General features: G+C 28.9%; 1 protein-coding gene across 2 annotated transcripts in view; it reads right to left on the bottom strand.

The window, feature by feature from the left end:
- The window catches only part of LOC107438659 (protein O-mannosyl-transferase TMTC2), a 392194-nt gene that overhangs the window by 281743 nt on the left and 84283 nt on the right, over nucleotides 1–26168 (bottom strand). For both annotated transcript variants that reach the window (XM_071187375.2, XM_021146497.4), the window contains one exon: nucleotides 22843–22980. In XM_071187375.2, coding sequence (XP_071043476.1) covers nucleotides 22843–22847 — 5 coding nt within the window. In that variant the 5' untranslated portion in view covers nucleotides 22848–22980. The remainder of the gene's footprint in view (nucleotides 1–22842; nucleotides 22981–26168) is intronic.

The following is a 26168-nucleotide window of genomic DNA, read 5'->3' as shown; positions in this document are numbered from 1 at the left end:
CATTTATTGCTGTTTATAAAATTAGGTAAATCATGCCTCAATTTTCCTTACAATGAGAAAATGAAAAAATGGTATAGATGCTTAAAAGCACCGGAATTACATGAATTAAGATTTCAGCAAGAAAGAAATGTTTATCTAATATAATATTTCAAATTTCAGTTCCAAGCTTAAAATGTCTTTATCTAAGAAATACGGCAACTTTGATATTAATCAAATGTTTTTGAAAGTCATCAATTATGCATGCTACCACTAAAAGATGAAAAATTCTTCTTAAAACTAAGTATGAAGAAGTATCCTCAGGGTATCTGAGTAAATTAATTTATCCGCTGAATTTAAGGCAGAGAAAGTATTATTGCGTTACATGAGTTTTCGTTCATAAATGTAATTGTAGTAAGGGGAATAAATCACTTTATGAGCTCAGAAAATACCGAAAATATTAAATTAATTCATGTATTCTATTACAGAAATGAAGAATTCCAGACTCATTTTAATTTAAATAAGAGTCAGATTCTAAAAGTAAGTTTTTATGTTTATACCGTATTTGCATAAATTTATTTTACGTATCGTCTAATGCAAGTAGCCTATTAGGTAATGGATACAATAAGCGATATAACTAAAGCACGTTCTTTAAAAAAATAATAAGCAAAGATATAGGCTTAAGGGAATGTTTTTAACAAGAATATTATTATTCCCCTAAATTAATATTTCCGTCTTTTATAAAAGCTAGAGAGTTTTGATTTAATGCTTTCTTCCAATGCTTTTACTTATAAACTCGGCAATTTCACAATTTCATCGCAATTGCATATTTTCTTAATGGACCAAATTTACCATCTTCAGCTGTCAGTCAGGCTGATAAGAAAATAGAAATTGGTGGTTGAAATATTTTATATTTGGATTCTGACATTTAAAACAGCGTCGAATTTCAATATTTTAAATTGTTCTAAGCAATTGTATTTAAAATTATGAAGAATAATTCATTATTTATCTTTGACAAGCATGTTTCGTATAAAAAACCTAGTAAGGTTTTTTTTTCGTTTATACTGTATTTGCCTAAATTTATTCTAAGTATCGTCTAATGCATGAAGCCTGTTAGGTAATGAAAACAATAAGTGATATGACGACATGCCATTCTTTCTTTTTAAAAAAAAAGAACAATAACCAAAGGAAAAGGCTTAAAGAAATGTTTTTAACGAATAATATTATACCCTAAAATTAACTTTTCCTTTATTATTAAAGTCTGATAGTTTCGTTTTAATACTTTCCTTTAGTGGATTTAATTATCAGCAATTTCTTTGAAATTGTATATTTTCTTAATGAACCAATTTTATCATATTCAGCTGCCAGTCAGGAGCTGATTAGAAAATGGAAATTGGTGTCTCAAGAGTTTTATATTTGGATTCTGACATTTAAAGTCAGTTGAAATTTCATTCTTTAAAATTGTATCCATTAATTTTATATAAAATTACAACAAAAACAATTAATATATTTTTGCCGAATATTTTTATAGAAAACCATTGCAACTATTTCAAATAAGTAAAATATTCGTATTATGAGAGTATCATCGTTATTTTTTTTCAGTCTTTACCGGATGGTACCAGAAATCCAAATTCGTCAGTAAAAAGTAAATTTTGTAATTAAAAATACAGTCTGAAATTATTAGTTTGCATATTTGATCTTTTAAGATAGAGTCCTAGAACATAAAAATCCGATCATTAGATCAAAAGTAATGCAAGGTGAGTAACTTTTTTTTGTCCTCTTTTTGCGAACTGTACAATTCAAATCAATAAATTCTCGCACAGAACGTAAAGTTCCACCTTAGTATACAATTTTTTTCAGTTGACTTAAAATGAAAGTTACATAATTTATTACAATACGTATAATTTACTTTATAGAAATTAATGTACCAAGGAAAAAAATAAAGGCTAAGCAGTAAAAAAAAATTGCTACGCAGAGCTTGAAAAATATTGAAATTTAATATGCCCTTCCGAGCATGTTAGTCTACAAAACACATACTCGAAAACGCTCAGTACCTTGAGTCACCGCAGCTAAAAGTAAAAGTTTCAGCGATTGTCGTACTAGCTTTTTGTTTTCTCATTGCTGAGTGATTAGTATAAGCTCATTTTAAATAAAACTAAACATAACTAGAGTTTCTTAAAATCAGATTTAAAAAAAATAACAAACATGATATTAAGGGGGAAAAATCGCAAATAAAGCGCAAATGAAAGCATATAAAAGGACTTACTATAGTTTCGGTTCTATAAACGAGAACGTTCCTCGGTGTCTAAAAAAATTTCTTGCGAAATAGGCTTCCTGAATCTATTTCCAAATTTCTGAGTTAAAACACAGAAGAGGCTTTTTCTTATTGAACGAAAAACATGTGTCCATTTTCGTACTTTTATTTGTGCTTCATTAACGTTTTTCTCTTCTTACTTTCATAAGTCTACATAGCACAAAATATACCCTATTTGTTTTGGAAATACAATATTGTTCAATTTGCATGAAACGTTTATTACTTTCGTTCCTCAGTTGTTTCAGTTTTGTTCAGAGTTAAAGGACGATTTCTGTATCCATTCAAATATTTGAAACCATGAAATACAATGAGTTGATCTAATTTCCATTTAAATTTAATTTATATTTTAAAACTACCACATTGACTTCGAATCAGATTTAGGAACGCAATGTCTCTAGATCTAGGTGTCTGATTTCGTAAATTATAATATCACCTGCACTAATTAATTGAGCATTGCACTAATTAGCATAATCGGGTCAGGGCTGCGAACCATTAAGATAGAATCCTGGTATGAGAAAATCCTATCAGTTACAGAAAAGTTAATCAGGGTGGTCCGTTTCTAATTTTGCACACTGCACATATCTGATGCATTAACATATTTGAAACCATTAAATGTTATCAGTTAATTCAATATGCAGGGTCTTTATAATTAAAGTTCCACTTTGAAATGGCTATAAAAATAAAACTACCCGACCAAATGTCATCAAACTTGGTAAATGTCTATAAAAGGTCATGGGATTTTAGTTGCCGCAAAAAAAAAAAAAAAAAAAAAAAAAAAAAATTCAGCACCAGCGGAGAATGGCGCTGTATGCAATAGTGTTAAACAAATGTGAAATATGCAAATTTGTTTTACTCGTCATGTGACTTTGCAGTTATAAAAGTGAGGCGCCTTGTCTGAGCTGTCAGTGTTCTGAGTCGACAATGTCTGTTACCATGCAAGACCGTGCTTTGCTCGTGAAATGTTACTATGAATGCGACAGCAATGAACGGAGGGCTTTACAAAAGTTCCGTACTGTAAGAGGAAAACGCCGAGGTCCAATGACACCGCAAGGTTTACTGCAAATTTACGGTAAAAGACGTGTAAAACAAATTGGCATATTTCACATTTGTTTAACACTATTGCATACAGCGCTATTCTCCGCTGGAGGTGAATTTTTGAACTTCTTTTTTTTTTTTTTTTTTTTTTTTTTTTTTTTTTTTTTTTTTTTGCGGGAACTAAAATTCCCATGACCTCTTATAGACGTTTACCATGTTTGATGACATTTGGTCGGGTAGTTTTATTTTTATAGCCATTTCAAAGTGGAACTTTAATTATAAAGACCCTGTACATCTATGATTTAGTGTTTGAGATTGCCATCTAGGCAAAATACAAATTTTTATAAATATTTTAAAATCGTGTTTAATTTATGTAATTTTAGCTTATAATGGTTAAGTAAAGTTTCTTTTCTTATCACAATTTTTCCATCAAATGACTCGTTCTCAGAAAAAAGTTTTATTTAACAAGATACTTTTTACTTTAAATATTTTCTAGAACTCTTAGAAAGGAAGGGTAAATAAACTTCAGCATAATGCAAAATAAGATAAGAAAAATAAAGCATGCTTTTTGGTGTATCTTTCCACAGAAGTTAAGAAAAAATGAACATATAACTAATTTTAAAGCTTATTACATATTGCACATTCACTGTGAAAAATCCCAAATGAAATTATAATCTGAAGATCCAGTATCCTTAAAACCCGTTTTACCGTAAAATTCATTTTTACTGCGAAATATTATACCACAGTTTTTACAGTAATATTTATTCAATTCGAGCGATTCAATGTTTTTAAGGTTATTATTACTGTAAAAATTGAGGTAGTTCAAATTTTTAGTTCCGTGAAACGTTTAAGCAAAAATGGAATTTACCGCAAAAGGTACAGCCACCCTAAATGCTGGTGCGTTTTACTGTAATTTTTTACAGTTATTATAATTTCTTTTTTGAGATGGTTAGAGAGATATCGTTTCTTTCTCACTCTTCGCAACATTCTTTTGATAGAAAAACCAAAGTATTATTTTTACTTTACTAAGACTCACCGTTTACAAAAGTTTTTTAAAATATTAAACAGTTTCTCAGTATTGTTTCTACATAGACACTATTAAAGTTTACAGAGTTTCCATTTGATTACATCACTATAAACAAGGACGTTTGATCGCGGTGATTCCTGGATGATCGTGTTGATTTTCACAGAAAAATCTGGATTATTATCATATTGCCCTAAGTCTTTCAGTTATATAAACATAAGACCCTGAAATATTTTTCATATACTAATAATTTAAGAGTTTTGATTTTAGGAACTAAAGACATGAACGTATTTTTCCTTAAAACTCTTTTTTTTCCTTCACCTTCAACAAATTCTGTACATAAACTTAAAATAAAAAGTCAGGAGATATAAAATGTTTAGAAACCTCACAAAATGAATCGTAAAAAACAGTAAGTAGGAAATAATAAAAAGTAATAAAGAATTATAAAAAAAAAGGAAAAACAGAAGAAAAACAGGGCGTTAACTGAGATATACTGAAAAAAATTTTTATGAGTGTAATAATGCATGCAATTATCCTAGTAGCTGTTACTTACACCTCTAAGAATTACACGCCTTTTGTTGACTTGTAAATTTATACTGATCTTAAAGTGATTGTGAGTAGAGTTGCATCCATTTTCTGCTCGAAACTCATTTAATATATGCTTATTTTATACTATAATCAACTCCTCACTAAAACAAGAACTTTCTTTTAAAAAAATTAGAGAAATAATACAATTGGTAACTTAAGTTAAAATGTTGGGATGTGGTAACAAAGACAGCTTTGTTTACATGCAGGAGTATAACCAAGTTTGACACCCGCCAGAGTTTTAAATTAACGTTTGCGGCTTAAAAAAGCTGGTGTAATGGGCACACCATCTTTAGTTCCTGAACTCAGATTTTAAAGAAAATAGTAATAAAATAAGTAATTTGTTAGTAAATAGTAAAAGGAAATCTGAAACAAGACATTCTTAAATACCTTAAACATTTTTTAATAAAAAAAAATAATAATAATGATGATGCGAGGTATTTTTCAAATGGTTAAAAAATTATTTTTCTTTTATCTCCATTAGAAATAAAACAACACTGGGTTTTCTTTTTTTACAAAATATTGAAATTCTAATAGTTCTCAAACTTTAAAGGATAACTTTCTTATTAATTTGTCATGTATTTTCCTTTTCCTTTCTCAATTTGAAACACGATACCTCAAAACCTAATAAAGAAAACTGAATGGAATTTGAAATCGATGTCTTTTATTTGTTTTTTATTTATTTATTTAACTTTAATTGCCTTTAGAAAATTTTTAAAACATTATTAGGGATTACATTTGAGTAGGAGTTTTATAGGAAATGAAAAAAAAAACATACATTTTTATAATAAAAACTTTAAACTTTTTTAAAAACTAATATCTAAAAACAAATTAAAGTATGGACATTTTTCTTCAAAATAAACTAAAAGCATTTCATTTTGACCAAATTAAATTGTTATAAAAAATAAAAAACATCGTTTTGGAAATTGTTAAATTAAAACTATATTTCAAAAGGAATCACAGAGAGATTGTGATCACTTTATCTGTATTTTGTGCATTGAATATAAGTATAAAATATTTTTTTTAAAAAATGCGCGTTCTTTTAAGAAGTTTCAAAAATGTGCCTCGAATTCCATGAAATTCAGTTTTTTTCACAAGTGTTAAATATCTACGACTATTATTTTATTTGCACCAATTTTTTCACACTAGGCATATTTTTTATTCGTCAATGCACTAGTTATAAATTATATTACATCGTTAAAATACAGTCAAATACATTTTTAACGAACATTTCACCACAGCATTTCAAGGGATAATTTTTTAAAATTCTTAATGGTATTTTCTCATTAAAATGTATCCAATGTTTATTAAAAAATATTTAATAATTGTTAAAGTGAAATTGTATAAAGTAGTCATTGTGCTAGACCTAACGCATAAGGAGGTTTCATAGTTATTTAAGCTTGGACTTACTTTTGAGATGGATGTTATTATATTTACTAAGTTACTATTCATCAGTGAAATAAAAAAACCAAAACTAAAAGGAACTACAAATAAAAGTTGGAAATGGCGGAATAGTCAACCATAACTCTTCCTAATGTTAAAACATGCTGAAATTCTTAAAATCTGTAATTAGTTTGAGAAATGTTTACTTTATAAGCAGATTTTAATTTAATTTTATTAAATTTAAAATAGAATTTGAAACTAATCCAGGTTCAAGTAAAAAAAAATATTTTCACAGGAACTAATATCATTTTATTAATAACTTATTTGTTTATTCATTTTCTGTTGTCTCAATATTAGAATTTCTTAAAAAAAGTCTATTCATTTAAGAGTTAAACATCAATTAAACAGATATCTTTTGTAAAAGTTGAAAAAATTCTAGTAAAATTACTGTTAGGAAAGTGAAAAGAAACGTAATTCTGGTTAGTTAAACCAAAATGTATGGTATTTCAACCATTTAAAAGGTAATTTTTCAGTTCATATAGTAACAGTTTATTGGCTAACGTTCTCAAAATTATAGTTCTTATTACCATATATTTAATAAAAAATAAAAAAGGAATTTAAAAGTAAGTTAAGCAAATCAAATGGTTCTTATGCCATGCTCTAACGTTTCACGATAAAGTTACTAAATTTTACATTTTCCAAATTTTATCACATGTTATATAAACGATATTTCGTAGTTAATTTTACCAAAATCATTAACATAATCGCTTCAATAAAAATTCCTGAGCTTTTTGGGTTTTTCGTAGAGCTAGAAACATGGTAGATTTTACCATGTTCTGGTAGTTTCGATTATACTCTTTTTTTTATCAGTTTAAGAAGTAGTTTAATAATTGAAGCCCCTGAAGGAGAAGCGGTTTAGGTCCATAAAAACTGATTGTGCGAAAACGAATTTAGTTTGAGATCGTTCAGGAGTATGTTTTTGAAACGAATGAAACTTTTATAATTAAATAATATCTTACTGACAAAAACTGTCGTTGTTTCTGATGCCACTAGAAAAACAAGCAAGCCTGCTTGGTGAAACCAAGTGAATTTAACGCAGATGGTGCGCTTCTTGCCTTTTTTTTTTCTCAGTGACGCACTCCATGGCCAAGAATACGACTTCAATCACACTTACGTCACAGCCCGTTACAAAGGGTGGATCCATTTATACATTCATTCATTCCTCCACAGATCATACTTTTGAACTGCACCCGAGAACGATTACTGTCCAATTTAGTACCCCCAGAAGTATTGATTTGTCATGAGAACTTAGAAGACTTTGTTACCCTATCAATTCAACGTGCACCAGTCCCGAATTACTAGACGGGGAGTTTCTGGACGGCGGGGATTGAACTCACAATTTTTTTTTTTACAAACAAACAAACTTTATTGGGAACAAAAACAAACACATAAATACAAAGAATATATACTCGTCGCCAAGAGGAAAATCCTGTCCAGGCGACAGAGAAAGGTAATACAATAAGTTTGAAATAGAAATTAAGAAAAAAAAACTATAGAAAAAATAACAAAATTAACATAAGAAATTCATTTGGATTGGCACAAGACTGGTGTAAAAAATCAAATACTTCCTTTAAAGTGAAAAATAGAGATCTAAATCGTCGATGTTCATCACAAATTGACATAAAGCACACATTTCTAAGAACTTACTCTCCAAAGAGTAAATTTAAAAAAATAAATAAATAAATAAATAAAATTGACAAGTTACAAACAGTGCGGGATAGCCTGGTGGGTACGGCACTGGGCTAATGTACAAAAAGGTTGTGGGTTCGATCCCCGCAGGCCGAAGACGCCCCGTGTAGTAAATGGTGACTGGTGCACGTTAAATCCATCGGGTAACAAAGTCCTCAATGTTCCCATAACAAATCATACCTCTGGGGGTACTGATCCAGGAGTTTCCTTGTCTTGAGAATTGGTTGAAAATTACAAGGCTACGGAGTTGAACATTAGTTATCGTAAACCTAAAATTGCGTCTGCTGTTCAACGGCGGTTATAAAATAAAATACAAAAAAGTTACGAACATCAAAGATTTAAATTAAGAAAACTTAAACTGCATGTTGTCGAATAAAGAAAACTTGCCCTATATCCATTAAATACCCTTATGGAGGTTGAAAATTAGGGCGACTGAAGTCAGTTTTAGTTCCAAAACTACTAATTATACCTTTTACCTTTAATAGAGCATAAATATTAAATAGCGGTGTAATTATGCTGTCCATCTGGAATTATTTAAGTAAAATGGATATCATACTTTTTGTTTTGTTTTCATGAGTATTCATCAATGTAGTATAATGCGGAATTCGGGGATCTTAAAAGCTTCCTTAGTTGTTTGAGTAGATTCTAAATTTTAATGTTTATAATTTTTAACGTCTTCAATTATATATATTATATAAACGGTATTATATCTGTATATTTTTTAATTATCATAGATTAGTTTTAAAATTTATCTATACTCGCGATATCGCTTATCGTGATCACACACTGTGAAAACTGTACTCAGGACTCAAGAACTCTAAAAAATTTCATATTAAATTACGGTAAGAAGTACCGGTAATCAGGTTAATAGTACTTTTTACTGTGAAATCCATTTGCACCAAAATGATGATATGTTGACTTAATTCCGTAATTTGAGCGGTAATTTTTAGCACCGTGCACCGTAAATATTTCTAAAAAGCATTCCTAGTTAACTTGTAGCTTATTAAAGCTATAAGAATTTCTTCTTTACTGATACAGAGCATAAGATTTAGGTACAAGCATTAAATGCAAAGAATAAAAAATAAACGCTTTTCTTGAAGTTTAATTTAACAATTAGTTTCACTAAATTATTAACATTAAAAAATTGTATATTAATATAAAAATAATTTATCGATGATATGAAACTTTATTCGTCCGTATCAAAACTAGAAATAATTTTAGTTCCTTCAATATTTGAATGTACATTTTTCAATGTTTTGCAAATCTTTATGCACTTTGTTTCGATATATATTAATGGCAACACGAAGAAAAAAAATTCTGGTATAACTACTGTACTGTATGGTAAAAAAATATTTAAAAAAAAATAAAATAAAAAACAAACATAGTTCTGGTTATTAAAATCAAAACATACTGTATTTAAACCATTCATTTGGTAATTTTTCCGTTCATACGGTAACGGTTTACCGGAAAATCCGGCTTTAAAAATATTAAAAAACTTCTTAATAAAACACATTTAGTTAAAATACAATACTTAAAACTAAATCTAACCGAATAAATGTCTTTTTTGTGCCATTTTCGAATGCATCATGATAAAATTACGAAATTTAATCACATTGTTACAAAGCAATATGTTACTGTTAATTTCACCAAAATAATTACCGAACTTCTACAGTAAAAATTACTAAGATTTTTGGTGTTCTCATAAAACCATAAATACAGAAAATTTGATCATATTATAGTACTTTTGACCAAACTTTTTTTCTCCATACAGGGAGCACTTTTTAATTGAATTCGTAAATGTTATTTCAAAGTTCTACCATATAATTTCAAGAATAAATTTTATACTTATAATTATTACTTACATTAATTTCTTGTTTATAATTATTACTTATATAAACTTTATACTTATAATTATTTCTTTATACTTATAATAAATTTTATACACAAAATTGTTATACAAAGAGGCACATATATTCTAAGTTCACAATTTTATTCCATATAATTTTAATACGCGAAATATAAATGTAGAGTGAAACAAAATATGACAGGAAAGAACTAATATTCATAAAAACAAGCATAGGGCATTAAAATGGTGGTTGCTAACATTTAAGGACTCTATCTTATGTGCAGAATTAAAAATTTTTACAATGTTCTAAACTGTACCGCCATCTATTAAAGAACTTTGTAACTAATTCTGAAATTTGCTCAGACTAAATGATCAGATAGGTGAATAAATGCTCTAGAAAATAAATTAATAAAGCAGAAGGCAGCAAACAATATATATTTCTATGCTTTCCAATTTTCTCTTATTCCTCGATCATTTTTGGGTTAACACATGTAATAATGAATTTATATACCAAATAATTGTATTTATAAATTGTCTATCTGTAGGATCGATAAACTTAATTTATATTTTCCTGTTCAACTAGAAAAATATATTTTAGCTTTAACAAAAATTTCGTAATTTAATTTCCATGCCCACTTTGAAAGGTACGCGTTTGAAAGTTTTTACTGTAAGGGTTAGGAATCAGGAATCGTTTGAAAAAGAAAGTTAGATCTTTGACCACATTAAAGTAAACTTTGTCTCATAGGTGCGGAACAGAGTAACATTCGCAATGCGAAAGTATGACCTTTGTTTGTTTCTGATACGTAAAATGAACAGCACTATCAGCTCGCTGAAACTCAGCACTAACCATAGGATGTCCCATAAATGTTGCGACGCACTTCTAGGGGAAGTATGATATATCATAAGGATTATGAATTACCTAGGAAACCGTGACCGGAAATGTCATTTTACGCTACCAGGTGCGCTTCTCCATTATGGACATGATGTTCGTGTGCCTTTGAACTTGTACAATTATTTTTCTAAAATATTTTTATTTCATGTAAAGTTTATGTTACCATTATTTTATTTTATAACAGTCGTTGAGCAGCTAACCCAATTTTCGGATTTATGACTGCTGATGCTCAACTCCAAAGCCTAGTAATTTTGAACCTAATCCAGAAGACATGGGAACTCCTTGATCAAGTATTGGGATAAGTTTGCCTTTGTAGAGGAGTTTTTGATGGCACTAACCCGCATTTGCGTTACACGGTGAGGAAAACCGCCCACGATTAGCCTGACGGCAAGGGGACTCTAACCCATGATCCGTCTACCACTGAGGATAATTCACATCAGCAATGTGGCCGATGCGAGACGGGTGCAAATTCGTATCGACAAACCATCGCTGGGATTCGAACACTTCATTGGAAGGCGAAGGCTCTGTCCATGCTGTTTTATCTTAATTTAATGACTAAACGAGCCTGTGTAGTTAGTCACGAAATCTCTATATAACGATAAAACAGCTAATACTGAACCTATTGAAAAGTAGTTTTTGACAATAATTAATAGAAAACAATGAATTAAGATATTTTAGATAAATAAAAGTACCTGATGTTCAAAGGCAAACGATGTACAGTTCGTAAAAGGAAAGCGCCTTTAGCGGCATACGATAACATTTCTGGTCATGGTTTCGTAAGTAATTCTTAATCCTTATGATGCGCCCTACTTTCCCTAGAAGTTTGTCGCAACATTTACGGGATGGCTCAGCTACCCCGTAGCCGGCAACAGCCGTGATGGCTCAGGGGATAGAGCGTTCACCTTCCAGTGAGGTGAACCGGGTTCGAATCCAGCTATGACTGGTTGATATGAATCCGCATCCGGCTTGCACCGACTACAGTGCTGACGTGAAATATCCTCAGTGGTAGACGGATCATGGGTTAGAGTCCCTTTGCTGGAAAGCTAACCGTGGGAGGCTCTCGTGGTCTTAGTCTCCATGTAATGCAAATGCTGGCTTGTTCCATCAAAAAAAAAACTCCACGAAGGCAACATTTCTCCCAATGCTTTATCCAGGAGTTCCTTTGTCTTCTGGATTGGGTTCAAAATTACAAGGCTACGGAGTTGAGCATTAGTAATCATAAACCCAGAAATTGGGTCGACTGTTTAACGACGGTTATAATATAAAATAAAACAATTACGGGACGCATCTTACACAGGAATTAAGGTATTTTTTCATATTCCATTAGCCCTCTTTCGCTTGAATTATTGATTTCGTGTCTGTTATAAATGGACTCGATAATATTGTTAATTCTTTATCTTGCTTGATATTTTATTGTTTTGTAGTTTAAAATATTATAAACCCCACTTATCGCACTTCTTAGATAAAGTCTTTTTCTTTTTTCCAGAACCTGCTATTTTTTATTAGTGTTGTTTATTAGTGTTAGCAACTTCTTTTTGTGAATAGCTACCAAAGTTTGTATAAATTGCGAGTTTTTGAGAACAAGAATACAAAATTTGAGAAAATAAAAATAAAGAAACTATGCAATGAAATAAAATAATCCTATTTATTTTGTAAGCATAGAAATTGTATGTAAAAATTTCAAATTTAGTCATTTGGTCGATATATAAGCAGAGAAAAAGACCTTTAAAGTTTTCTTTAAGATCATAGTAGGAAGTGTGAGGTTGCTCAAATATTCATAATTCGAGTACTTATACTTACAGGTTTATAAACCTTTCCACATAGAACAGAGTATGGTCAAAAGTACCTGAATATGGTAAAATTTACCATGATTCTGGCTCTATGTGAAAACCAATAAGCTCGGTAATTTTTACCGGAGCGTTTTGATAATGATTTTGATAAAATTAATACAAAATACGTTAAAATTTCATAATTTTATCTTGATGACTTAGAGCATTACATAATAATCATTTATTTTCATTTTCGTGTTTTTTACTAAATGTGTGGTAAAAAGAACTATAATTTTGGAAACCTGAATTTCAGATAAGCCAATACTGTATGAGCGGAAGAATTACTAAATGAATGTCTTAAATACCGTATATTTTGACTTTATTAACCAATAATATGTTTTTTTCCCTTTTTTTTTAGAGGAAATAATATTATTATATAGTACTGTAATTTTACCAGAACTTTTTTCTCCGTGTCAGACTCATTTTAAGAAGTATTAAGATTCTATTTAAGAAAACAATAGAAAGAACTTTTACAAAAACTTAGATCAGAATTTCTTATTTAGTACAAAATAAAACTTTTTAAACTGATAAATTAATCGTCGGACTGGAATAAAAAACTTATCAACATCAAAATTTTTATTTTCTTCTTTAAACAGTTCTCGCTAAAAAATGTTTAAAGTCTTATATTTTTATGCTTATCTTACTCGAAATAACAATAACCCCTAAGATATTTCTTCTAAAAGGTGATTTATTTTTAACTTTCTATATGAGCTTTGAAACTGCCTAATACATAATTGCCTCCTTATTCATGCAGCAGCATGTTCAAAAAATAGCCCTATAGTATTTTCCAATAGCATGACGATATTGAATTTTTCTTTATATTGTTATAGCCCACATTTCCATCATACTCGATCAAAAGTTCGTCACTTTCGGGTCCCATTGAATCTTCCTCCCTCTTTGTTGTTGTTCAATAATAGCTAGGCCGTTACAACTTCCATTTTGTCCCTCTTCTTTATTTCAGACCATCGCATACTACAATGAATCAATCTTTTTTAATGCCCTACAGAAATAACTTTTGTTCTTTCCAAAGACTTTTTCCTTACTCGGAAGAAGAAAAAAAAGTTTAAAACAAATACAACTTATATTTTACTAAAGGACTTTAACTTTTAAAGGTCACGTATTTTCTTCTATATTACTTTTTTCACACGAAAGAAGAAAAAAAATATTTGAAAATAGTTGGAAATCAAAAATTTAAATTTACTGTAATTTAGTTTTTTTTTTTTTTTTTTTTTTTTTTTTTTTTTGTGAAATAGCTGAAGCAAACACATACATAGCAGATTTCAGAAAGTCAAAGTAATACAATTTTTCACTTTGTCGATAGCCCATTATGGGAATTTTCGTTCTACCTATTTAACTAAATATATTTCTAATTTTATGCATATAATATACACATCGAGTCTACTATGAACAATAAATCAATCTTTTTTAATTCCCTAAAGAAATAACTTTTGCTCTCTCCAGACTTTTCTCTTTCTCGGAAAAAAAAGTTTATTTTACTAAAGGACCTTAACTTTTTAAAGGCCCCGTATTTTCTTTTATACTACTTTTTTCATACGAAATAAAAAAAAAATGTTTAAAAAAGTAGATAATTACGAATTTAAATATACTATAATTAAGTAGTTTTTGCCTTTGAAGCATTTTTGTAAAATAGATTAAGCAAAAAATACATAACAGATTTCAGAAAGTCAAAATAATACAATTTTTTAATTTGTCGATGACTCATGATGAGAATTTTCATTTTACTCATTTAACTACATGATATTTCTAATTTTATGCCTATAATATACACATGAATCCTACTATCAACAATGAATCAATCTTTTTTAATGCCTTACAGAAATAAATTTTGCTCTTTCCAGGCCCATTTCACTTATTAGTAAAATGGCCAAAATAATGGAACGCCGCATGTTCGTCAACAGATTGGACTGGTTCCTTGAAGTTAATAATTTACTCAGATATGAATGAGCTGGTTTTCGCAAAAGCAGGTCTACTATTGATCAAGTGACTCATTTGAGTCAAATGGTTAAAGATTCTCTTGATAGAAGGGAAGTCAAGCCAGGAATTTATATTAATTATAAATCTGCATATGACTCCGTCTTGAGAGAAAAAGGGATCTGTGAACTCCAGGAAATTGGAGTAGAAAGTAAAATGTTTCGTTGGTATTCTTCATTCTTTGACCAGTAAAGTCAGCTTTGGGTGTTCAACCTCCAAAAGCTTTGTTCTCCTGACTGGATTACCCCAAGGAGCAGTGAGTAGCTGTTCCCTCTTTAATGTTTACTGGAATAATCTGATTTTAGCCTTGAGGGCAATTGAAGGGGAATGCCTTCTGTTTGCAGATGATTTGGTTACGTGGAGCCAGTTTGCAAAGAAAAATACAAAGCTCGAGACGGAAAAGCTCTTAAACAAATCTCTTAAGGTCCTATCTGAATGATGCATAGAGAAAAACATGATAGTGAACACTGGAAAGTCTGCAGTGCAGACTTTTCCCCGGATGCATCAAAACATCAGAACAAAGCTGGTTTATAAAGTCCAAGAATGGTCACATACGGATAAATTTACATACCCGGGAGTTGTCTTTGACAATAAGTTAAGCTGGAAGCTACATATTGAAAGTGTGATCGAAAAGGTGGAAAAACGCCTGTACATACTAAAACGCCTGGTAGGTTGTCTTTGGATGTGCGCTCGCATTACATTACAAAACACCTATAAAACACTTATTTTGCCTGTTATCATTTATTGTTATGAAGTTCTTATCTCTGTCCCGAAGAACCTGGTCAATAAACTGGAATTAATGCAAAACCAGTTCTTCAGGATGATCGTTGGTGCAGTGAAGACTACACCCATTGACTCACTGCGACTCCTGACTAATACTAGACTTATTAAGTCAATTATAGAAGAGAGGGCTCTTATACTTTATGAAAAAGTAATCAGACTAAATGCACCGTTCTGGGAATGTTACAAAAATGTACCAAGACAGCTAAAGACACAAAGTGGTTTCTTTGCAGAGAGTTCTAGAACTAAGAGCAGAGCTAGAATTTGAAGATGGAATTTTCAAGGGTTTCTTAAAATCCCTTAAACCTGTGAACTACGCCGAAGTAACGACCAGACAGGACCGTACCCAACTTTTTCTTAAGAACCAAATGCCTCAAAACAGTTTAAAGATCGTTACACTTGAGACCATACATACCCTCTACCCTGAGCCTGAATGGTTGCATATTTACACCAATGGCTCTTTGACTGAACACTCACCATATGTTGGAGCAAGAATATATTCTTTCATCTTCTCCTTTTAAGTTCCTGTCGGAAAACAAAAAACCGCACTTGATGGTAAGGTGTCGGCTTTCTGTGTGGCACTGGAGCAACTTGCCCCCAGACACCTTTATAATAAGGTGGTTATCCTATCTGACTCCAAAGATGCCATACAGGCTGTCGGATCGACAGAAATACCCATCTCTATTGTCCTAGATTGTCGGGTTCTTCTGGAAAAGTTGAGAACCGAGGGACGACAAATGACACTTTCAAGGACACTCACGGCAACGAACAAGCAGATATGTTAGCCAAGAAGGGCACTCAAGTAATTCAACAGTCAAACACTGCTAGCTCTTTTCATTCCACAAAACGTTACTTCAAAAATCTAATAAGACAAAATTGGAAAGCCTGGCTCTCTTCTCGTGTTTCTTCAAGAAGTTGAAAGAATAGCTTAGACCAAAATATTTCAGATAAGCCCCGTGAAAAAGCTGTTGTGAAATTCAGACTCGCAGAAGACCATGGCTGCCTGGTGAACCACTTTCACCAAATTGGCGAGTTCTAATTTTCGTGTTACCCATTTAACTATAAAATACTTCTGATTTTATGCCTATAATATACACATCGATCCAATTATAAACAATGAATCAATCTTTTGTAATGCCCTACAGAAATAACTTTTGTTCTTTCCAAAACCTTTTCCCGTTCTCGGAAGGAAAAAGAAAGTTTACAACAAAACAACTTATATTTTACTAAAGGATCTTCACTTTTTAAAAGTCTCGTATTTTTTTTCTATACTACTTTTTCCATACTTCTATAAATATCAAAATAATAAAATTTTTCCTTTTGTTGATAGCTCATGCTGAGAATTTTCGCTGTTACTTTTTTCACTGTAAAATATTTCTAATTTTAAGTATATAATATAGATATAGATCCTACTACTATCCCGTAATCTTAAAAAGATGTTTGTCTCTTTACAAACAATAGTTTAATAAGTAATCTGGGGAAATTCTCAAAATTTAATTTTTCTTAGCCAGTTCATAATGCGTCTGAATAACTTTTGAAATACATATTCATATTGATCTCTGCCAATTAACTACTAATATTAAAGACCAAAGGATACAAAAACGCCCATTCATGTTTTAAAATAATATTTTAATCTAATTTATTTAAATAACAAAATTGTTTCAATAATGTTTCTGGAATATAATCTTTAAAATGTATAACATTTTAGTTATTCAATGAAAATCTAATTTCACATTTTAAAACACATTAAGTACCATTGTAACATCATAATCATCTATAACATTCCGTTTGAAAATAGATTGTAAGCTTTAAAAATAGGAAATCTAATTAGAATATTTAAAAGGTGATTTAGATTTAGTTTGCTAATTGTGCTCCGAATACAGAAATCCACTGCTGGTGTTGTCATGTAGAGTGCGCAAAATGAAAAAAACGGCCAACCATGAATTACTTTTGATATAATGATCGGATTTTCATGTACTGACTCAATCTTAGAAGTTTGAGGGGGTGCCCTCAAATATGCTAATTAATTAGTTCAAATGATATTTTAAGTAATGAAATCAGACACAAAACGTTCTTTTTCTGAATAAAATACCTTTTTTCGACGGATTTGGTCTTTTGACCCTTATATGAAATCAGATACAAAAACGTGCTTTTTCTGAATAAAATACCTTTTTTGACGGATTTAGTCTTCTGACCCCTTAAATATACAATCCCTGGCCAAATATTTAGACGAACTATAAGATTCCATGTAAAATCTTAATTATCAGGTGATACTATAGAGCTTTATTGTTTTTATATGACTGAAACCAGTTTTCTTTATTTACGTTAGTGTATCAGTTGGTTAAATTAGACAATATATAATATAAATTTTACGATAAGATCCATTAGACGATGTATTATATATATATGGAATATTTATTATATCAGGTATTATATTAGTGTATTATAATAATTCGATCAAATTATTAGACGCACTGTAGTTTTTTAATAATTACATGATTTGCAGTTTAAATGCAATACTTTTATATTTAAACATGCATGTAATTTCTTTTCATTTAGGAGATTTCTTATATACTTATATACTTCATATTCGTATTTATTTTTAACTTATTGCATTACAATGTTAAACAATTGATACAGGAGCGTTTACAAATACAAACCGGTTTCATCGGAGTAAAAACAATACAGCTGTATAGTATCACTTGATAATTATAATTTTACATCGAATCTTATAGTGCGTCTAATAATATGCGTCTAATAATAATATGGTACTTAAATTAAAATTACGACATTTTCAAAATTGGATTTCTCAGGTCCGAGCGATTCGATCAATTCGCCTAAATTTTGTTTTTTTTGCCATCTAAAACTACATTATTTAAGATGATGTAAATAATTGTATACCTTACAATTCAATTTTTTTCAACTATTATCAAATAAAATAATAAAAAAATAATAAATATTTACTAAAAGTTATTCTTTTCCGTAGAATTATCATTGGATATACGAATATTATAATTGTAATATTTTCCAATTCGCTGAATATTTCCCAAATTGCGACTACCCTCTATATTTTGAGGGTCCGAAATCTAAATTAGTTTAAAAAAAGCGTGTCTTTTCCGAGAAAATACAGTTTTGTATCTGATTTCGTAACTTGAAATATTGCCTGCACTTATTAATTTGCATATTTGATGTCACCTGACTCGAACAATTAAGACTGAATCTTAGAAAGTGAAGATCCGATTATTAGATCAAAAGTTAATCAGAGTAGTCATTAGCAAGTGCAACCTTAAATAGAACAATTTAAGTGAAGTTACATACTATAGCTCTTTGCTGTTTAAAGAACAGTGGTTGCTAAACGTTTGAAAGCAATTAGTTCGACATTTCTAATAGTTTGTTACATTTGTTGAATTTGTGTTGCCATACCGGTTACACTGTACCGGAAAGTGTCAACAACCATAACTAACGAGTAACCATGCACTTTTGAAATTAAAAACAAAATTTAATGCTTTTAGAGAAAAACCGGTATTTTCCGTAACTTGCGGTTTAGTATTTGAATTAAAATTTGCGTAATTCAGCAGAGTTTTTTTTTTCTTTTTTTCCTACATTTTTACGGAATTTTTTACAGTGCATTGGTATATTCAAAGAAGGATGAAACTGCTTACGAATTTCCGTTTATCTGTTTTGAAAAATTGCATTATTCATCTGCGATTTACTTTTTACGTTATAGTCTTTATAGTATTCGATTAGTATCTGAAATAACTGATGAACAGTGAACAGAATCTCGTATTTATGTGGAAATAGCTGGTACATTTCATGTGTGAAAAAAATGCTTTCAAATTTCCTTCAATTTGTTTTCGCAACTTTTCAGATAGGTACCAATTTTATTTATCTATGATTTAATTTTTACCTAATAGTCTTCACACGTCAAGGAAGGGAGGAAAAGGGTTATAAATCTTTCATTTTTTTTCTCTATCAGTAAATCCTTTCTCACAGAATTACATAAAACACGAAAAGGATTTTAAAGATATATACACCTTCAAAAGACTTAATGGTAGACATCCAACATGCTTTGAATTTTGTGACACTGATTATTACGGCGTCATCAATAGCTGTTGATAACTGGATTATGTAGAAAAAAAAAGCTACAAAAAATGGCATATAAACGACGCTATCCCTTGCAGCAATTTACGAGTTTAAAAGTATATTATTTCTCCTTTTTACTTATCATGTTTCCAAAATGAGGCATTTGTATGCAGTGTTTGAACTAAAATTTATCTTAAGATTTTTTTTTATTTTTTTACGTTTTGCAGTCTGGTGAGATTGGCATGCAGTTTTAAAGAATTTTTTATAAAAAAAATCATGAGATTTTTGAAGTCAAATTTAAGATAAATTATAAAGCCATTAATGTAAAAAGTATACAAAAATAAGAAGTTTTTTGTAATATATTCAACTGAAATTGATGCAGAAAAATATTCTACACGAAATCCTAAAATTTGGAGGTCAAATAATTATTAATTGCAAGTAAAACTGTTTATGCAGTGGTATACTTCAAATATTAGGTGGACCGAAAAATATAAAAGAAAGTATAAGTTCGGTGCATTCGATATTTGTTATTAAGATTTTATTTTTATCAATAACGTATTCACCCTCGTTAGCAACAACCTTTCAATGACGTATCGAAAATGAATCGAAAAAACTGAATTGGTTTTTAAGACTAACGAATATTTAATGCGCCGAAAAGACATTATTTTTCGGTCCCCCAATATGTATGTAGCCAATTTCAACATCAATCAAAGTCAAGTCGGGAACTAATATTTTAATTCTTAGAAGGAGAATCGAAAATAAAAAATCAGGGCTTCGAAATAGTATTTCGAATTTGACAAAAAACTTTTTTTTTTATCAAAGTTTTAAAAAAAAGCCTTTTCTAAAAAAGATTAGGCATTAGATGCTCTTGTTAAAACCAGGAAGATATTTAGACTAAAGAGTGTTATCGAATTTGTCTAAAAATATAGATTTAAAACTTTCCCCTTGAATTCGGCAACAAATATCTGTTTTATCGAGATAAATAATTTTTGCAACCAATGTTTCCTCTAACGTAAAATTGAAACGGTAAATATTTTGTCAACACCCAGTCAAATATTTTGTCAAAAAAAAACCCTAAAAATTGAAGAAATATTAAGCACAACCTGAACCATTAAAAATAGCCTTATGATACTTAATCTTTACATAAATGTCGAACGGAAATATTAATTTATTGAAAAAAAAGTATGTATAAAAAGTATGTTAATCTTAACTCAGAAATATTTTTTTTTTAAATAAAGTGCAAAAAAGTGTCCCTTAACAATTTCAAAAACAAATTTTAATATAATTTTAACCAAAAATCTGCAAGAAGAATATTTTCCTTTACTGGATCATACGAAGCAACTGATATATTGTATACCTATTAATTAAGAATTCTATGAGATATTTAGATACTTCTGCAATTTTTGAATGGGAGAAATAGAATAGCTGAATTGAGAAAAGTTCAACAAAGAAGAAGTTCTTCCGTAAGTAATTATGATATTGACTAAATACGTACACTAATTAACGCTTGTTTCCAAAAAGACATAATTGAATAATAATTAAGAATTGAATAATAATTAACAATTGAATCAAAATGCTATGACTGTCAAAATAAGAATCTAGTTTTTCAAAATGTTTCTTCTTTTGTGCCCTAACCAAATAAATTTATTCTGCATTGAATATATTTTCCTTTTAAATTATCTCGCCATTGTGGAATTGTCAAAAAGAGTGTCATTTGTTAAGAGACTAGCGCATTTTTCTGATTGCTTCTTTTAGGGAGAAGCAAGTATGTTCTAATTAGTAAACAATGCTCATAACAAATCGAGGTCTTTGAAATTATCACAAAACTTAATTGATTTTGCATTTTTCATTTCATTCATTTACTGATAAAACTAATTGAAGCTAAAGTAAATTTTAACTCAGAATTGCAAATTTTGTGATTATCATAATATTAATCAAAAATACTTACGCAAGTATTGGTTTGATAAAAGTAAATGCCTTATGTTTACTTTATTAATAAAGCTAAGTATTTCTTAAGAATTACAGGAATAGTTATAATAATAGTATGCTTCAAATATGTCGAAGACAAAATAAATTAGTTAATTAAAATTATTATGATAAATGCTTTTGATGTATTATTATGATAACAGCTTGTAAATGTATGAGCAAATTTTATATTCACTAATCTACAAAAATATTGATCAGTATAAGAATTTCATGTTATAAGATGCATTGGTTTTCATTCTCTTCAATTAAATTATTTCAGATATTCATTAAATATCTTTAATTTTATATTTTACTTTTATATCTTTAAAAATTATTTCCTTGTTGATATTAGCTGCACTAACATTCTCCTACTTGCTATCATTTTAGAAGGTCAATTATTTGAAATTTAGCCTACATTTTTGCTATTTAAGGTTTTGAGGAGAAGAGCAAGTTTATTTGAATAAATTAAGTTTGTAAATCATTCTATTACTTAGTGGATTAACTACTTATTGGGTTAACTGAGTGGGTTACAGTAAGTTTGACCTCCCTAACTGATTGTGAAGTTTCCAGTAAAAAACACGAGAATATAAAATAACTTTAGTAGGGATTAATTTGATTCTTTTTTATTTTATTTTCTTTGCTTATTTTTTAAACAATAAACATTCAAAGAGTGAAAGATAAACCATTTACAACAAATAAATCTCTTTAAGAGTTTTTTTTTTTACTCTTATGTTTTAAATTAGAAACTTCTCAGTTCAGAAGGTCCAAGTCAAGGTAATACAGATGATACCAAATAATGATAATTAAATAAATATAGAAAACTGAAATCTTGTTCGATGTAATTATTTTCTTAGCTGCTTCTTTTTGAATGTCAATTGGTTAAAAAATAAGTAAATAAGGAAAAAAGTTTTTTTAACTTATTTTTAAACAATTGACATTCAAAAAAAATTTCACAATTTTCTCTATGTATTTAATTATAAGTAATTGGAAATACATGTATTACCGTAAGTTCGAGCTTCTGAACTGAGAAGTTTCCACTTTAAAACATTGGCATAAGAAGAAAAAATCTAAAAGAGAAATTTATTTGTGATATTTTTAACATTTCTTCTTTAATTTTTGAACAATTAATATTCAAAAAGTGAAAACTAAGAAATCATTAATCCCATTATGATTTCACAATTTTCTATAGCTATTGAATCTAAGTCTATCCAAGTTTAAAGAATTAAGTAGTATTTTTACGAATTTCTTTTAAAAAAACTGGTATTTATTTAATAAAAAATTATATGCGGTTAATATGGTAATTTTTACTATGAAGAAAATTATTTATTGCTGCACAAAATATAAAAAAGTTTTAGAAAATAATATTTTGTAAAATAAATATTCAAGTACCTCATAGTGGTGAAATTATAGTTCACCACATCTTTATGCTGTCCAGTTGAAAATATCTGTAATGTCAAGCTTAGAAATTATTAAACTTTTTCTTCTTTCATTTCATGTAGATTAAAAAATGGAAACTGTCACAGCTACCTGTAATATAAAATTTCAAAGGTTAATGAAACAAAATTATAAACTTTTAGTTAAAGACATTAATAACAGTGAAAACTTATAATTACATAGTTTTCGCTATATCGAAAGCGCTACGCTACAGGAATTCTAATCACTATTTTTTTCAAATAACGATTAACAGTTTCGAATTCGAGACCCAAAAATGCTATAATTTTTCAACCATTTCCCCAAATGTAACATTTATATAAAATTTCTACTAATCAGAGGAGAGACAACTAATTTCCAGTGTTTATATGTCTGTATTTTTAATGTTTTGAACTTGATTTTTAGTTATGTAATTGAAACAAATTGATGCTACAAAATACATTTTTTCTGCATCGAGATGAATTTGCTTGGTGTCATAAAAATGGCTGAAATATTAGGCTTAAATTATTATTATTATTTCTTTTTATACCAATGAGAATCAGAATAATTACTTTTTTAAGTAAATTATAAAGGAAAAGTGCAGGACTTGGGAAAAATCAAATATTTTATTTATTTTATATTCGTAGAAAAAAATACTTACTACTTTTCATAGAATTCCCACTTTAATTAGTGCTTAAAATCAATTGGAGAAAAAATTTGGTACTTTTAAAAAAAAAGCTAAAATAATTCATAAAAATACGACAATTTTTTTTTATTAATACCTTTAAAAATGTATAAATGTCAGGTTAGTAGAAAATTAAAAACGTAAATAAAGAAATTTCATTTTTGTTTTTAGGAATCGTTAAGAATGGCAATCGCAGGCATAGATATAACTTGCAAAAAACTAAATAAGCTTATAAGCCTATAAAACTAGAATGAACAAAATACATTCAACTACATCATTAAACAACATTCCGGTTAATGTTGGCAACGAACGAAAAATATAAATCGCTTTGAATTTCTCAAATAAAATCTTTTTTTTTTTACAAACCTTTACCAGTTAAAATATTTTAACAAGCAAATTTTTTTAATAAAATCATAAATTTAGATCATAAAAACATAATATGAATCAATTTGAAATTCATGAGTACCATGAAAATTGTAAAATGCCTTTTATTGTCAGCACAAACTAACAATAAAAAAAGCTCATTGACGAAGTAAGTGTTAGGTGACATTCTAATGAGTTAGTAAACATTAACTTTTAAAAATATAGCCACAGCAAAAGAAGTTGTACACAAAATTAGATTTTTCTTTAAAACCATCTTAATTCAACTCTAGAAAAAACTATTTTAACAAAACATTTTATAATTTAGGATAAAATTAGGTAAATGATGTAAAAATTTTTTATGAAAATATTTTAGAGAAGGGGATAAAAACCATTTTTTCAGTTTAATTGATTTCAGTTTTGTCTTGTTTACTGTATGGTAATAAGAACTATAATTTAGAATACCAGAATTTCAGGTAAACCGTTATCATATGAATGCAATCATAATCAAATAAATGGTTTAAATGCCGTATATTTTGGTTTTATTAACCAGAATTATGTCCTTTCTATTACCCGAAAAGTCATTACTAAGGCCCGGATTTTGATGACATTTGCATTTTTTTGCATTTTTTGCATTTTTGGACATTTTTTGTCTTTTAGAGCATTTTTTTAGATTTATAGGGCATTTTTCTTTAATTTATGGGGCGTATTTTGCATTTTAATGCATTTTTTAAAGTTTTCTGTTAATTTTTTCCAATTTTTATTATTTTTTATCAATTTTCATTATTACACTGGCTTTCAAACAATGAAGAAAATCTATAGGATATTAACAGGTGAAGCAAAATTTTTTCAAATTGAAGAAGAATTGCCAGTAAGTGAGACCGTCTTTTTCAAGTACACACCTATAACATCAGTAGACGTTGAAAGATGCTTCGGCAGGAATAAAAATTTACTTTCAGACAAGAGACGCTCGTTTACATTTCAAATTATCAAAAAACATTTAATAATCCAATGCAATTCTGATATTTAGTAATATTATGTTACTAATATTTTGGTGTTATATCCATCAAAGTTTCTATACAAAAGAAAAATATTTTGGTGTCAATATATTTTTCTTTTTTTGTTATTTTAGGATATAAAACATATTTTTCAAACTTTAGTGAACGTAGAACAAGTATTGCATGCTTTATATTTTTTAAATGACTCATACTAATTTTAAAGAGCAAAACATTTTTTTAATTCAATATTTTTACTTTATTTAAGGCATTTTTTTGCGCAATTTTTGCATTTTTAAGGACATTTTTTTGCCCTTTTTAAGGGCAATTTTTGCATTTTTAAGGACATTTTTTTGCCCTTTTTAAGGGCATTTTTCGCACTTTTTAAGGGTATTAGTTGAGATTTTTTAGGTCATCAAAATCCGGGCTCTAGTCATTACCATACATTCTATTTTACTGGTATTTTTTTCCCGTGCAAATTTAAAATAATAATGTCACATAATATGTTGTATTATTTCATTAAAAAAAGAAAAGAACATATTTTAGGGACATATAGAATTAATAGAAATATTATTCGGAATTTAAGGACCTTTTAAACCTCTCATAATTGCTCCCAATGTGTAAGTAAAGAGAACGATCACGTATTATGTAGTTCTAACTACTTATCTCAAGAGAAATATTCTTGTGTGTTTCTATAGGATTTACTGGTATTAGCACAAATCGAACAGATTTTCATCCCTCTTCCAGCATTCAGTTCTCAGATAAGAAGCAATTCGTGACTAATTGAGAAAATTCATCTTTAGTTCAAGGAAAGGGATTCAACTATATTATAGTTTATAATATAAGGATTCAAGCATAGCTCTCAAAACCTTTAAACTCTACAATGAAACTACAGTAAATAGATAACAGATTCCCTATGAAGCATTTATTTAAATTTGCTCCAATTATGTATTACAATTCATTTTAAATATAAAAAAATTTGTCATTAATCAGAGCACCCGTTATTGGTGTTGTATAAATTTATAAAATAAAATATTGGATTTAAAACAAGTGAATATTTAAATCTTAATATTAAACTATGATGGAATGTTTAATATCTATCCTAAGTTAGTGAAAACATACAGTACCGCTCAAAAGTATCAGTACACCTAGAATTTATTTTTTCGTATTTTTCTCAGAAAAAATACGAAATCAATTAATATTTTGAAATTTATTTGTTCGTATTTTTCTCAGAAAAAATAAATTTCAAAATATTAAATTGTAAA

Source organism: Parasteatoda tepidariorum, chromosome 11 (genome assembly GCF_982258835.1).
Source record: "Parasteatoda tepidariorum strain Cologne lab strain chromosome 11, Ptep-v5.0, whole genome shotgun sequence".
Taxonomy (NCBI): domain Eukaryota; kingdom Metazoa; phylum Arthropoda; class Arachnida; order Araneae; family Theridiidae; genus Parasteatoda; species Parasteatoda tepidariorum.
Note: the sequence above shows the minus strand (reverse complement) of the source record. Positions and strands in the feature narration are given on the sequence as shown.